This window comes from Lampris incognitus, chromosome 1 (assembly GCF_029633865.1).
Source record: "Lampris incognitus isolate fLamInc1 chromosome 1, fLamInc1.hap2, whole genome shotgun sequence".
In the NCBI taxonomy this organism is placed as follows: domain Eukaryota; kingdom Metazoa; phylum Chordata; class Actinopteri; order Lampriformes; family Lampridae; genus Lampris; species Lampris incognitus.
The window spans coordinates 116,670,634-116,686,810 of NC_079211.1; the positions used below are offsets into that span (position 1 = coordinate 116,670,634).

General features: G+C 44.8%; 2 protein-coding genes across 2 annotated transcripts in view; one reads left to right on the forward strand and one right to left on the reverse strand.

Moving 5' to 3' along the window:
* Nucleotides 1–2,225: 2,225 nt before the first annotated feature.
* top3b (DNA topoisomerase III beta) overlaps nt 2,226–16,177 on the forward strand; it is a 57,687-nt gene continuing 43,735 nt past the window's right edge. Inside the window, exons 1-8 of the mRNA XM_056288235.1 lie at nt 2,226–2,498; nt 8,960–9,091; nt 9,470–9,576; nt 10,926–11,000; nt 11,178–11,374; nt 11,684–11,840; nt 11,931–12,044; nt 12,846–12,936. Coding sequence (XP_056144210.1) covers nt 2,429–2,498; nt 8,960–9,091; nt 9,470–9,576; nt 10,926–11,000; nt 11,178–11,374; nt 11,684–11,840; nt 11,931–12,044; nt 12,846–12,936 — 943 coding nt within the window. The 5' untranslated portion in view covers nt 2,226–2,428. The remainder of the gene's footprint in view (nt 2,499–8,959; nt 9,092–9,469; nt 9,577–10,925; nt 11,001–11,177; nt 11,375–11,683; nt 11,841–11,930; nt 12,045–12,845; nt 12,937–16,177) is intronic.
* Nucleotides 3,066–5,709, reverse strand: LOC130119664 (interleukin-25-like). The gene is made up of 3 exons (XM_056288248.1): nt 5,695–5,709; nt 3,801–3,976; nt 3,066–3,294 (listed from the first exon to the last, which is right to left on the reverse strand). The coding sequence occupies exons 1-3, from the start codon at nt 5,707–5,709 to the stop codon at nt 3,066–3,068; spliced, it is 420 nt and encodes a 139-aa protein (XP_056144223.1).

Consider the following 16,177-nt stretch of genomic DNA (forward strand, 5'->3'; position numbering starts at 1 on the left):
AGTAGGCCCTCTCTTCTTCACCATAATGATAAATGATGTGTTTGAGGAAATGGAGAACGGGATGGGGTTCTCACTTTTTGCAGATGATGGGGTAATTTGGAAGAGGGAAAAAATCTGAAATTCATTGTAAAGATACTGCAGGGGGCTATTCAGAAAGTAGAACAATGGTCATATTAATGGGGTTTTAAATTTTCAATTGATAAGACAAAGAAAATGTTATTTACAAGGAAAAGAATTGGTAATGAGGTAAAGCTAAAATATATATAATGAAGAATTAGATAGAGTGAAACATTTTAAGTTTTTAGGGTTGTGGTTTGATCCAAGACTTACATGGGCTGTACAAATCTAGAAAATAGTAGACAAATGTAAGAAAGTACTAAATGTAAAGAGGTATTTAGATGGAAGCAAATGGGAGGCAGACAGAACTGCTTTGAAAGTCATATACAGCAAATTGATGGTTGTGTGGCACATGGATCAGCTGCAAGCACATCTCTCCAAAGGTTAGATAATATTCAGTATCAGGCCTTGAGATTATGCACAGTTGCATTTAAAACAACCCCAACAACAGCATTACAGGTGGAAATGAGAGACATGCCATTAGACATGAGAGGGATGCAGCTTTCACGGAATTACTGGATTAATTTACAGGGCCATCGTCAAGTTCACCAGACACAAGACACTTTAAAACCTTGTTGGGAAAAGGAGACAAAGGAGACAAAAAGGGTTTGATGGACAGTGACACAGAAAGCAACAGAACTTACAGTAGCTCAATTCAACATAAGTCTGCAATGGTGCATTTAATTTCTCTGGATACTTCCTGACGCCACAGTAGATTTTAAGAAGAACAAAGACAGGGAGTTTATTTTTAATTCACATACCATACAATTGATGGTTACCACAGTTATGTCCAGCGCTACACAGATGCATCAAGAGTTTAGTAGATGAAATAGGAGTAGCATTTATTGTTCTAGAGTTTCATATTAAAGTAGGGACAAGGATTAGTGAGGAATTATCAGTCTACACTGGCAAAATCATTGCAATATTGTTAGCAGTGCAGTGGATAGAGGAAACGACCATCGAGAGCAATCATTTTCTCAGACTCAAGGTAATCACTAGCCAGTTTACAGTACAGTCATTCAGATAGCAGACCGGATATTTTAATAGAAGTACAACAAACATTATACAGAATTCAAATGATGGGTCTGACAGTAATTTTTTTATGGATACCGGAGCATATTGGTGTCAAAGGAAATGAAATGGCAGATAAGGTTGCAAAAAAGGCTACAAATAAACATGTGGAATTAGCAGTTGGACTCAGCAAAGCAGAAATCAAGAACATGATTAAGCAGAGATCGAAGGAACGATCGCAAAAGCAATGGGAGGAAAAGACGATGGTTTTATAGAGTTCAAAGGAAAGTGGGAGAAATGAGGAGTGCAGGAAGGAACAGGAGAGAGGAGACAACAATATCTTGGCTTACATTTGGACACTTTGGACTAAACGGTACACTATTCAAAATAGGCAAAGGTGATACAGGCCCTGCCGCCCAATGACTGTAGGAATAGGCTCCAGCATTCCTGCGACCCTGAGTATGATAAGCGGTTTGGATAATTGATGGATGGATAATTCCGGCATATGCGACTACTATGGGCAAGAAGAAACAATAGAGCATGTTATGCTTAAACTGTCAGAGATATGAGGCAGAAAGAAGCAATCTGATTTGAAATCTCACAAAGGAAGAGGTAAACTTAAACTTAATAGACGGTCTACAAAAGAACTCGGAAAATGAGTGTTATTGAATTTTATTTCAGTATCTTAGAGTGACTAGTTTGATTGAGAAGATATTGTAGCGAATTCGGGGGAACAACGCAACCACAGGAACTGCCACGGCCGGGAAGCGAACCTGTATCGCCCGCACCGCAGGAGACATCGCTAACCGTTAGACTAAAGGGTCAGACCCGCCAGCCGGCGGCCAGCGTGTGTTCTAATCCATGCACGTTACAATATACTAGTTTGAGAAGTCTTTTATAAACATTCTGGTCCACACTCCATTCCAGTTGGCGGCGGTAATGCACCAAATTGTTGTTTGCCAACCGTCAGAAACAGGAAAAAGAACAGGAACAAGAAGACGAGGCGGAGGAAGAAGGACACGACATCGGACACTCGTTTCAACCTTTTTTTCCACCGGAAGTCGATTGCCGAAACTGTCATGGCCGTGTGCGCGTTCAGAGCTTGCTTTTAATTAGCATAGATGCTCTACTTCTGTAAAGGTTAAAATGGGTTTAGTATTTTTGAGGCTCATTTAATTTCTCTTTTAGATATTGACATAAAGTAGTGACTTTTATTTGTGTCGGTTTTGGAAAAAAGCTAGCTACCAGGTGATACTAGCTAACTGGCTTGGATAGCGCGGCTATCACTCATTCATTTAAAATGAGGACAGTTTTGATGGTAGCAGAGAAACCTTCATTGGCCCAGTCAATTGCAAAAATCCTCTCCAAAGGTGGGTGCGAGTTTATTGCAGTATTGTTCAACATTTTAAGTGAGATCTCTGTGGTTAAATTGCTGGTTAGATTAGCACAGACTCGGCGAGCCCTAGATGAAATAACAGCACCACCAAGTCTGTATCGGAAGCAAGATTTTCTCTGGATATGCTGAGGTCACGTTGATGCTTGTTACACTCGTCGATCACCCCGGAGCACCCCGGGGGTACATTGACTTTCAGATGTTTATGGTTGTTTTTGGGGGGGGGGTTCTCAACAGTCAACGAACCATCATTTTTGTTGTGTTAAGATGATCGAGTATGAATAAAAAGTATGGTAGTCGACTCGCAAGAAAGTGCACATGAACACAAACGTGATAGGATCAGATGTATATGTATTTTGATGACAAGTTTAAACAGGCATATTTACAACGCTGACATACAGTCATTTGGGGAAAAAGTCACAGATAGTGCAATAGATGTAGTGTTTTCAGTAATCATTAGCTTTTCCTGACCCCCCTCCACAGCCAACATCATCGTTTTAACCTGAATTAAACAGATTCTAAGTCTACATTCAAGCATTTCAGATCAGCTGAGTCTGGAAGTGGCACATATACAGGCTATACTGATAGATTCAAAATCCAGAGAATAGCCGGCCTTGGGGAAGCAGCTTGGGTTTCTCTTAAGGACGGGTATTCTCAAGGAGATGGGGATGGTCTCAAGGCTGTAAGCACTGTCCACCCCTTTACATGAGTGGCTGGTATGGCAGTTGGCTTCGTGGATAATCTGAGGCACCCTGTTCAAATCAATGTTTTCCCTGCAGAGAGATAGAGACACAAAAACTTTTTACACACATGAAGTGTTTCTTGAAGAAGAGCGGTTAAAGTGGGAAATTGCAAATAAATCAGAATTTGGTTCCTGACTTGCACATGTTTTGTGTGCTTACTCAGATACTTATGACACAAGGGATACATTGTTTGTATTGTCCAACTAACCAGAAATGTGTGTGTGTGTTTGGGCTTGTGATGGGGGTGGTGACACATTTTTGGCAAAATTAGCCTAGATTATGCTATACTGCAAATTATTAATGCTGACAAAGTAAGCATGCAATGTGAGGTTGAGGTATTTTGCTTCCCTAATATCCTTTAGTATTAACAAACAAAATGAGACTTGACATGATGCCTGCGTTTCTAATATTGTAATGTCTGTTGAACTTAAAATATTGAAAAGAATGGAATAATGGAGATTCTGGGGAAATAGGCAGTTGACATAAGAGTTCTGGAAGATGTATGTAAGCTAAAAAGCTTGATCAGGGTTACTCACACATAGCTCCAGGCAGCTACACTGCGCTCATTGATGCGATGGGGCAGATTAATCAGTTGGCTGTAGTAATCCTGAAGGCTGTTGGTGCAGAAGGATTCGTCTACACATTGGCTTCCTAGAGGGACTGCTAGGCACTGGGGCAGAGCCATCAGACACAGGAGAAGGAGACGCAGATGCTAAAGATGGGCGGGAGAAAAACAGACGTAGGCTGAATCCAAATGTTAACACTCCATACAAGTGGACTCGGCCCTCGCAGACTTCGGTCGTACGTAGTGTGACATTGACTGAAGTGCTCTGCATCATGCCATATCGACAAGTCTGCAGGGGTGAAGCATTGGGTTTAAACTGCGCTTATGAGAATAGACTTTAGAACTTAATCGTTGCCATGGAAAAGACCAATGCCAAACTTAAAAAGTTGTCAGTAGTCTGCATTGAGTCATTATGAATTGTGCATTGCTTACAACTCCCTCTAGGTTGCATTCAAAACAGGAAGTGTAGCATATTCTTGTCGCTGCTTGACCTGAGTCAATCGTAGATGTGAATCATGCATGCCCAAGTGTAAACGGTTTACCCAGCTTTATTATAATATGAAAATAAAGTCAGGGTTGCCCTATGATGGCCTGGCGGCCAGTCCAAGGTGTCTCCCCGCCAGCCGCTCAATGACTGCTGGGATAGGCTCCAGCATCCCCGCAACCCTGAGAGCAGGATAAGCAGTTTGGATAATGGATGGATGGAAGTCAGGGTTAGTCCAAAATGGTCGCAAAGCAAACCTTTTCATTTTGGAAAGTGCAAGTTCACATTAGATTTGATCACATTTGTGCGAGGGTCCACCTAGGAGGCTGCGCATCCACAGTCTGACAGGCAAAACATTTTTATTAGTGCTTTTTTTTTTTTTTGCTTGAGCACTGCATAACCTGCAAAACCCTTTTTTTTCTCCGTATTTCCCATTCAGTCGACTTGGGCACTGCGCTAAAGTCTTATGATGGCAGGAAAAACACTGGTTTTGCTGTCCGTGTGTGTGTATCTGTCTGCTGCTGATCTTACATACTACTGGGCCTGACAGCCTAATGATTTTTCTGCACAGTTATGATTTTATGATTAAGGACCTTATGAAGGACCTTACGGTTGCGGTGATTCAAAACCTTTGAAAAACCTGTTTTCTATCGCAATTAATGCTAACTCCTCAGCTGGTTTTTCACCAAAGTCCGAGCACCGGAGAAGGGGAGATACGCAGGCAGTGCCTCCGTATTTTCCCTTCTCCCGGTAGGCGAAAAAAGGGGTGGTTTGTTTCCAAGTCCAAGCACCAGAGAAGGGTGATAGAGATAAGCTTGGTGGGGATCTGTGCTCTAATGAGTGCACTCTTCTAGTTTGCCATTGATTTCTTGACATATTTTATGCGTCACATTCTCAGTTGCTATGAATTCTGGGTAATCCCGCTAGTAAAGTTTGCATCCAAAGTGGAATCTCTGGAAGTCTGTGTGAACGTCTGCATGTGGAATTGGACAGCACTCGAGTGTCTGGACATTAAGTCTGTCTGTCTGCAAATGCGGGGAAGTTCGAACATTTCGATTCAGCCAGAGATTGCCATGACACGATATTTGAGTCCTGAACTGAACTGAACGCAACACAGAGTATATGTTCATGCAGGTTTGGATAAATTGAATGAACACTTTGGTAGAGCCTGTATTCAGTCTTTTTTTTTTGTAGGAACGGCTGCAAGGTTTAATGCGTTGATTGATAGAATTATTTTTCTGTGACTTTGTTCAAGATAAGTGCTGTATAACCAGCAATATCAAATTCCCACAGAATAACCAAAACTGACCTAGTGTGTTAAAAAAAAAGGTTAGTATAGTACAGTGGCAATATTCAGTAATGTGGCTGAAAGTACTACTACCTGCAATTTCTGCATTTGGCTGATACGGTGAGGACGTAAAACACTTTTCCGAAAACATATTCTTGGCAAAGTCCTAGCTAACTACTGCTACTACTACTACTACTACTACTACTACTACTTTCGGCTGCTCCCGTTAGGGGTTGCCAAGCGGATCATCCATTTCCATCTCTTCCTGTCCTCTGCATCTTCCTCTGTCACACCAGCCACCTGCATGTCCTCCCTCACCACATCCATAAACCTCCTCTTTGGCCCTCCCCTTCTCCTCTTCCCTGGCAGCTCCATATTCAGCATCCTTCTCCCAATATACCCAGCATCTCTCCTCCACACATGTCCAAGTCATCTCAATCTTGCATCTCTTGCTTTGTCTCCAAACTGTCCAACCTGAGTGGTCCCTCTAATATACTCGTTCCTAATCCTGTCCTTCTTCGTTACTCCAAATGAAAATCTTATCATCTTCATCTCTGCCACCTCCAGCCTCGCCTCCTGTCTTTTCATCAGTGCCACTGTCTCCAAACCATACAACATAGCTGGTCTCACCACCATCTTGTAAACCTTCCCTTTAACTCTTGCTGGTACCCTTCTGTCGCAAACCACTCCTGACACTCTTCTCCACCCACTCCACCCTGCCTGCACTCTCTTCTTCACCTCTCTTCTGCACTCCCTGTTACTTTGAGCAGTTGACCCCAAGTATTTAAACTCATATGCCTTCATCACCTCTACTCCTTTCATCTTCACCATTCCACTGTCCCCCCTCTCGTTCACACATATGTACTCTGTCTTGCGCCTCCTGATGTAATGTGGCTGAATCATCATCAATAAAATCATCAATATTAAGGGTTGGTTTTGTACCTGGAAGTTGTCCATGGCTGCAGCGGTTTTGGAGTTCTGTTGCCTCTGTGCAGGGGGTTGATGTTGGTCCACAGGCCTCTTGGCAGTTGGAGTTGATCTGTGTCAAGGCTCTGGACCTTCGTGTATTTAAGGACCATGGCTGTAATCGGCTTCCACTGTCCAGTAGCAGAATATGTGTGGATGTTGGGGAGGGTGACATCGGCAGCAGAAGTGACTGGAGTGTCTACGTCAGAAGGAGCCCAGGCCATATTGTGTGATGGGAGGGGTGGCATGATTGGTCCCTTTCTCTTTCCTGCGCTGGTCTCTCTCATTGTAACGTCCATTAACATTCAGCCTTGAGAAAGCCATTTCATTTACGGTGCACGTCACAGTTTAGCATTTGGCCCAGGTCACCAAGGCAAGCCCCCACTTATGGACAGAACGCAATGCGAGGATTGCGCTTGTGCCCCAGTTTTGTAAGAGCTGTAGTTTGAGTCATGCACCAAAGTTAAGGCATGGTTTTATAATCGAGATATTGTGCGCAAGTTTTCAAATTACAAATGCAGACCAGTTTCCAACTTTTATGTGGCAGAAACTTTGGTACGGAAGGCTGCTTTTGTCAGGTGGGTGGTCATTCTGTATCTTGGTCACTTGTTTAGTTTAAGCAGATTTAATCTTCTAGTGCACATGCACGATCACTGTAATGTGTGGTTCTTGCATTGTAGCCGCAATAAACAAAACAGTCACCAGATACTGTGAAGAGAAAATAGGATTTTTGGAGTCTGTAAAGTTTTTTTTTTGTTTTTTTTGTGGACCACCGAGAAGTTAATTGTACCACAGGTTCCTTTCATTTGTCCCAGTGGAAAAAGGATTGGACACAAAGTCTCAGCTATGAGAGCAGGGGCCCAGACTAACGTTTTACACTGGTTGCACTGGTGCCCCTAACTTTTTCATATAGGTGCACCAGCACATGATTTAGTTGCACCCAAAAATGTTCACCGCCTTTTGGTGCCGCAATAATCATTTTTTGTTGTTGATTATTTTCTCCCTTTTTCTCCCCAATTGTATATGGCTAATCATCCAGGACTCATACCCACATCCGACTTCCACCTTCCCACCCGCAGACACGTCCAGTTGTGCGTAGGGACGCCCGACCAAGCCGGAGGTAACCCAGGGGGTTTGAACCGGTGATCCCTGTGTTGGTAGGCAACAGAATAGACTGCTATGCTACCCAGATGCCCACGATAATAAATTTTAAGCGTTATCTTTATCGTTGGTTCCCTTACACATTGGTAATTTCTTAACACATTATGTAAATGATTGTAAACGGGAATAAGGGAGCAGATAAATGTTTTTCTTTATTTAAATCACAGTACACTCAACAAGAAATTCTGATAACCTCGACTGTTTAAAGCATAAACTATAAGGCATCTGGGTAGCATAGTCTATTCCATTGCCTACCAACATGGAGATCACCGGTTCGAATCCCCGTGTTACCTCTAGCTTGGTCGGGCGTCCCTACAGACACAATTGGCCGTGTCTGTGGGTGGGAAGCCGGATGTGGGTATGTGTCCTGGTCGCTGCACTAGTGCCTCCTCTGGTCGGTCAAGGGCACCTGTTCAGGGTGGAGGGGGAACTAGGGGGAGTAGTGTGATCCTCCCATGCGCTATGTTCCCCTGGTGAAACTCTTCACTGTCAGGTAAAAAGAAGCGGCTGGCGACTCCACATGTATCGGAGGAGACGTGGTAGTCTGCAGCCCTCCCCGGATCAGCAGAGGGGGAGAGCAGAGACTGGGATGCCTCAGCAGAGTGGGGTAGTTGGACAGGTGCAATTGACAATTAAGGAGAAAAAGGGGGCAAAATCCCGCCCTCCAAAAAAAACAAACTATAGCAGCACAGTGGCACACACAGTGGTTAGCGTGGTCGCCTCACAGGAAGAAGGTCCTGGGTTCGAACCCCGGGGTAGTCCAAACCTTGGGTGTCATCCTCTGTGTGGAGTTTTCATGTTGTCTGCGTGGGTTTCCTCCAGGGTCTCCGGTTTCCTCCCACAGTCCAAAGACATGTAGGTCAGGTGAATTGGCCATACTAAATTGTCCCTAGGTGTGAATGTGTGTGTGTGTGTGGGGGGGGGGGGGGCCCTGTGTGATGGCCTGGCCAGGGTGTCTCCCTGCTGCCCAATGAATGCTGGGATAGGCTCCAGCATCCCCGCGACCCCGACAGCAGGATAAGCGGTTCAGATAATGGATGGATGGATGGATGTTTTGTTTGTGATATTTGTTTAATTTCCCATTGATTTACAGTAAGTAACATTGCCAATAAATCCTAACAGCAGGGTGATGCAAATTTCCTAATCAAGAAAACCCAGCATGAAACATTTAAAACCCAGAACTTTGCCCTTAAATGAACCAGTGTTCTCATCTGTTCTCTTTGGTCTTCAGGAAACTGTTCAGTTCGCAAGGGGCTTAATGGAGCATGCTCGGTGCATGAGTACACAGGCAGCTTCCAGAGCCAAACTGTGTACTTTAAGATGACTTCTGTATGTGGGCATGTGATGAGCCTTGACTTCATCGGTGGGTACTACCTATATTACACTGTTTCCTCTTCTTTTCACTTTGATGATGGTACTAAAGCCAAGTGATCTCTGGCTTCACAGACATCTTGACTAGAGAAGGTTAAATGTGTCGTATGCAGTTCTTAGATGGCGGGTGGCTTCGTTAGAGAGGCTGCTTTCTAGCAGAAAGGTTGCTGGTGCAGTTGTTTATCAGCAGTGCCTAAACAGCCATAAAGCTCAAATATGTACGTGTGTGTGTGCGCACGTGTGTGTGCGCGTGTCCAGCACAGTGAGAAGTGGCTTGTCATATATCATTGAGTTTGTATCCTTTCCAGACCGCTGAGTGAAAGAAGGTGCATGATTGTTTTGTTCACTGGCTTTGTTTTGATTTATCAAGGGAAATACAACAACTGGGACAAAGTGGATCCTGCTGAGCTGTTCAGTAAAGCCCCCACAGAAAAGAAGGAAGCCAACCCCAAACTTAACATGGTCAAGTTCCTCCAGGTAGCTTTTTTTCTCTGATAAATAGAGATTGGCTGTTTTATTGGTTTTAGGAACTAATTTGAACTGCTTACAGCTTTTATGAACCTTCAGAAATTGCTGAGTTGATTGCGTTCTTTGCATCTGTTGTTGCCCCTGATCCAATAAAATCTGCCTAACTATCTGGAGATTTTACTGTGAGTACTGTGCCATATAGTATTCAAAGAAGGTTGAATCAGTTCATCTGGACACAACGTTTATTGACAGAAACGTTTCATCACTCAACTAAGTGAGCACTTCAGTCTGAACTGACTGCAGGTATCCCACCCTTATAAAGTGCCTAATGACCGAAACCAACGACCAGTTTCATATGCAGATATGGGTGTGACCTTTAACTAGAGTTTCAAAGGCCATGTGTACTATTCACAGAGGATTGGGGATTGTTGCAATCACAGCAATGGCGACAGATGTATAACGACTGCAACCAACGACCAATTTCATGATCAAATATGGGTGTGCCCATTAACCAGAGTTTCGATGGCAGTTAATGGTCACACACATATTTGATCATGAAACTGGTCGTTGGTTTCGGCTGTTATGCCACTGTATTGTTTATAAGGGGTGAGGATACCTGCAGTCAGTTTATGCCCCTTTCCCCACTACATGGTACTGGCTCAGCTCAACTGAACCTTTTCGTTTCCCATTACGGGAAAGTACCGGTATTTTGGTAACTGTTACCACTTTTCTGGTACCACCTTTGTCGAGGTGCCAAAAAAACTGGAGCGGGTACCAAAATCAATGCAGACCAGCTACACTGAGGGGGTACTGTTACGGTGATGGAAAACGACACTCTGCGAGTCGAGTCAAAATGAGCTGGTAGCATGTAGTGGAAAAGGGGCATTAGACTGAAGAGGTCACTTAGACGAGTGATGAATCGAATCTGTCAATCAACGTTGTGTTCAGAAGAACTGATTCAACCTTCTGTGATCTTCTTACCTGGTTTATTGAGCATGCATCAAGACATGTGCCACATGTTGATTTAATGGTTTGTTTGAGTGCACGGGCGGGATAGGTCAAACTTTTTTTAACATCTGCTTTATTTTTACGTTATGTGTGTTCAGGCTCCTCAACGGTTTTTTGCTTTTGTGATAACTGAATTTTTGCCAGAGGTTTATAGTATTAGTTTTATAAATGTGAAATTGTAGGTGTATTAACTATAAATCATTTGAAAAATGGGAAAATTGTCTGATTATTTGCGATTGATTTTTGATACCCATATAGGCCTTCAAATGTCAATAATTATCTAAACCCTGTTTACATCACTTAAAATGAACCTCTGTCTTTTTTTTAAATTCTTGTGTTAAACATGTTAGGTTGAAGCCAAAGGGTGTGACTGTGTGGTTTTGTGGTTGGACTGTGACAAGGAGGGCGAGAACATCTGTTTTGAGGTACTCGGTTGATTTAGTTTGTGGTTGTCTTGAAAGTCAGAGCTAAAAGTGAATCACAATATTATCATACCCAGTTTAACTCGGCTATTGTGCCTAAACTCTGCTCCAGATCTGTATGAATGTTGGCTCGTGATACATGTACCATTATAACTGTCACCTTTTGTTCTTGCTTCCCAGGTATTAGATGCCATTCAGCTGGTAATGAGCAAGCCGCAAGGGAGGGAGCGCACCATCTTCAGGGCGAAATTCAGCTCTATAACTGACACAGATATCTGGAACGCCATGAAATGCCTGGGAGAGCCCAACCGCAACGAGGCCCTCTCAGTTGATGCCCGCCAAGAGCTGGACCTGCGCATCGGCTGTGCCTTTACCCGGTAAACTGTCATCCAGAATCAGACTGATGGCTCTGTGAGGCTGCTCTGTTTGCAGGATTTATTGTTTGCATCAGATTTTCACTTCCTGTCCCAATCATATATTAAAGTAAAATTGATTGTCATTATTCTTTTTATTAGCTGTGGTTGGGAACACAATAAATTTGTATGGCTCTATGTGGTCTTAACAGGGCCAGTTACCCTAATCTCACCCTTTATACCCCTATTTTCCAGTTTTCTTCCAACTGATTCAAGACTAGCCAATGAGTCATGTGATCTTTCCCTTTCCTTTGGTGATTAACTACATTTTAGGTTCCAGACTAAGTACTTTCAAGGTAAGTATGGAAACCTGGATTCCTCACTGATTTCGTTTGGACCCTGCCAAACCCCAACCTTAGGGTTTTGTGTTGAACGCCATGACAAGATCCAGTCCTTCAAGCCAGAAACATATTGGATCCTCCAGGCAAAGGTAAGGTCCTCCAGTCCAAATCCTTTATCAACTATAAATCCTGGCATGGCCGACCATGGTGTCATGACCGACGAGGTCTGTTTGTGGCAGGTGTCAAATGGGAAGGACAGCTCTCTGACACTGGACTGGAACAGGGTACGAGTCTTTGATAAGGAAGTGGGCCAGATGTTTATCAACCTCGCCAAGACCTCAAGAGTGGCCCGGGTAGGAACAAATCTCAGTTTCACCAGGTTTATTCCTTTCTCTAGGACCTTTTCCTTCACCTTCATAGTCTTCTTTTTTTTAACTGTATTTGGCTTGCATGTACTGGACCCCACATAGCACCACATAAAGACATTTGTCATTAAATATGGGGGCTTGATATTCCATGTTGGGCGGCGCAGTGGATAGCGCGGTCGCCTCACAGCAAGAAGGTCCTGCATTCGAGCCCCGGGGTAGTCCAACCTTGGGGGTCGTCCCGGGTCGTCCTCTATGTGGACTCTACATGTTCCCCCCATGTCCGCGTGAGTTTCCTCCGGGTGCTCCGGTTTCCTCCCACAGTCCAAAGACATGTAGGTCAGGTGAATCGGCCATACTAAATTGTCCCTAGGTATGACTGTGTGTGTGTGTGTGTGTGTGTGTGTGTGGGCCCTGTGTGATGGCCTGGTGGTCTGTCCAGGGTGTCTCCCTGCCTGCTGCCCAGTGGCTGCTGGGATAGGCTCCAGCATCCCCGCGACCCTGAGAGCAGGAGAAGTGGTTCAGATAACGGATGGATGGATAGGCCGTGTTTTTTTTTTTTAAGTTAATAATTAAAGGTCTTCACACTGTATATACCAGTTTTCGAAGCTTTAATCCAATATGCAACATATAGTATTGTGTTGAACTTGGGTTACAGAAATTTTAAGAAGAGAGGGTGTCACAGTGGGCTGACAACTTTTTACCACAGCATTTTTGGCAGGAAAACCGATGATTTTGTTGCAACCCTGCTGGTGTTGTGAATAATGTCGTTTTGTCCCTTAAATATAGGTCGAGTCGGTGAGTAAGAAAGAGAAGGTGAAGCAGAGACCGCAGGCCTTGAACACAGTGGAGATGTTGCGCGTGGCCAGTTCTGCCTTAGGTAAACCAGCAACAGTAGGCCAGATAGAGGGACTGAACCCTAGACCACTTTAGTGAGTTTGACTGAGTATGGTTTTTAACCTGTACATGTCAGTATGACATCAAACAATGTAAATTCTTCACAACTCTTTTGTGTGGTAATGATTGTGTATATTTATTGTGTATATCTGAATGTACAGTATGTCCAAGCGGACTGTCAGACCCCAGTAACAGCTGAAGTTACTGTGCTGTTTATTTGCATAATGATCAGCGTGATCGTGCTGTTTGGGTTAACGTCTGCTGTTTTATCTGTTCTGGTTATCTGCATTGTGTTCGCATTGTGATCACATCTCAGTTTTGTGTGTTATGCAAAGAAAACAGGTGTTTTCAAGTTCGTTTGTTTATTTCTCAAACGCACAACAATACAGCAGGTGCAGACTTTGCTGACAAAACAATGCTGAGGCATCAAGCTAAACTCAGAAAAAAATAAAAAATGCATGCTGGAGCATTTATTGTCTCAAGGAACATTGACTTTTTTTTTTGCCCCCCGTTTTTCTCCCCAATTGTACTTGGCCAATTACCCCACTCTTCCAGTCGCTGCTCCACCCCCTCTGCTGATCCGGGGAGGGCTGCAGACTACCACATGCCTCCTCTTTTCACCTGACAGTCACTAGTTTTGCCAGGGGGACGTAGCACGTTGGAAAATCATGCTATTTCCCCCAGCTCCCACCCCCCACCCCGAACAGGCGCCCTGACCTTTTTCCCCCTTTTTCTCCCCAGTTGTACCTGTCCAATTACCCCACTCTTCCGAGCCGTCCCGGTCGCTGCTCCACCCCCTCTGCTGATCCGGGGAGGGCTGCAGACTACCACATGCCTCCTGTGATACATGTGGAGTCACCAGCCACTTCTTTTCACCTGACAGTGAGGAGTTTCAACAGGGGGACATAGCATGTGGGAGGCTCACACTATTCCCCCCAGTTCCCCCTCCCCCCCGTACAGGTGCCCCGACCGCCCCGAGAGGAGGCGCTAGTGCAGCGACCAGGACACATACCCACATCCAGCTTCCCACCCGCAGACATGGCCAGTTGTGTCTGTAGGGGTGCCCGACCAAGCTGGAGGTAACATGGGGATTTGAACTGGTGATCCCCATGTTGGTAGGCAACGGAATAGACCAATATGCTACCCTGATGCCCACAGGATTTTTTTTTTTTACTTAAAATTAACAAAAGTCAAAATTTAACTTTTGATAGTCCAAAGTATGCATTGTGCGAGAGAGGTGTGAGAGAGGTGTGTGTGCGTGTGTGCCCACTCGTGTCCAGAGTCTCTGTGTTCAAGAGTATTATGGCTTGTGGGTAAAGGTTTTCCTTAAGCCTTTTGGATCCAATTGGATGCTCTGGGACTGTTAACGAGACGGTAACAGAGTGAACGGTTTGTGGCTGGGATGGCTGCAGTCCTCAACTGTCCGCTGGGCTTTATCCTGCACCTCTGGGTATAGAGGTGCTGCATGGCTGGTAGCTCAGTCTTGGTGATGTGCTGTGCTGTTTTTGCAAACCTCTAGAGCCTTGTGGCCGAGGGTGGTTCAGCTGCCATATCAGGCAGCGATGCATCAGTCAGGATACTCTCAATGGTGTGTCTGTAGAAGTTGCAGAGTATCCTGGAGTCCATACCGAACTTCCTCAGCCTGCAGAGGAAGAAGAGCCATCGTCTCGCTGTCTTGGTGATGATGCCGGTCTGATGTGACCAGGGCAGCTCCTCTGGGGAACCTGAAGTTTCTGACTCTCTCCGTTACTGACCCACTGATGTGGATGGGGGTGTGGCCTCCCCACTGCAGCTTTCTGTAGTCCACTATCAGCTCCTTAGTTTTCTGATATTGAGATGGAGGTTGTTGTCCTGGCACCATGATGTCAAGACTCTGGCCTCACCTCTGTTGGCCATCTCATCATTGTCTGTGATCAGGCAAATGACGGTGATGGCGTCACCAAACTTATGATGGTGTTGGTGCTGTGTGTGGCCACGCAGTCATGTGTGAACAGGAAGTACAGGAGGGAGCTATGCACACAGCACTGTGGAGCTCCAGTGCTGAGAGTCAATGTGGAGGATGGGGTGGTGCCCATCCTCACTACCTGTAGTCTGCCTGTCATGAATTCCAGCATCCACCTGCACAGGGTGGTGTTGAGTCCTAGGTCTGTGAGCTTAGAGGGCGCAACGGTGTTGAATGCTGAACTGTAGTCGATGAACAGCAGTCTCACATATGTGTTCTTCTGTTCCAGGTGGGAGAGGGCAGTGTGGAGGATGAGGGCAATGACATCATCTGTTAACCTTTTGGCCCTACAGGCAAATTGTAGTGGGTACAGAGTGTCAGGCAGCATTAAGGTTTTGTGGGTTTTGACTAGTCGCTCGAAGCACTTCATGATGACTGGATGACTGCTGTGAGTACTGCCGGGGGGGGGGTAGTCATTTAGGCAGAGTACCTTTGGCTTCTTCGGGACAGGGATGATGGTGGTATTTTTGAGGCACGTTGGGACTGTTGACTGGACCAGGTTGAGATTGAAGATGTCTGTGAACACATCCTCCTGCTGGTCTGCAAACGCCTTGAGCATTTGGCCCGGGATACCATCTCGGCCTGGAGCTTTGCATGGATTAATCCTTTTGAACGATTTGTACACGTCTGCCCTATTTCCAGTGGGCAGGAGTTCTTGACCATTTGTGTGTCCGTGACAGAGGCAGATGTGTTGCCCTCAAAGCAAACTACTGCAACATTGTTGGTATTCCCTTTATAGCCTGGGATACTAGTTTGCAGACCATTCTACATGTGTCTTGAGTTGGGGCCATGGTAGTGTGACTCCATTTTGTCCCTATATTGCCCCTTAGCAGCGTTGCTTGTTTTATGGAGTTCATACCAAGTTTTCCTGTATTTGTCCAAATCCTCTGAGCTGAAAGTGGCGGTCTGTGTGGATTTCGCAGTTTAGCCATGGCTTCTGATTTGGGAATGTTAGTACAGTGATCCTCGGTACAACATCGAAGCATTTGCCAATACATCCAGTGATGGCTTCCGTGTATTTGTCAGTGGTTTGAGGCCAAGCTAGATGCACGGCAGCAGTGTTCTACATGCCAAGTAAGCAGAGATTGAGGTGTTAAGTTGGCAAGTCTGTTTATCATCAAAAACAGTATTCAAACAAATAATATCAAAGATTTTATTTATTTATTATTTAACCTGTGCTGACAGCAGGCCTGGCATACAACACAGGGAATTTGTATGCCAG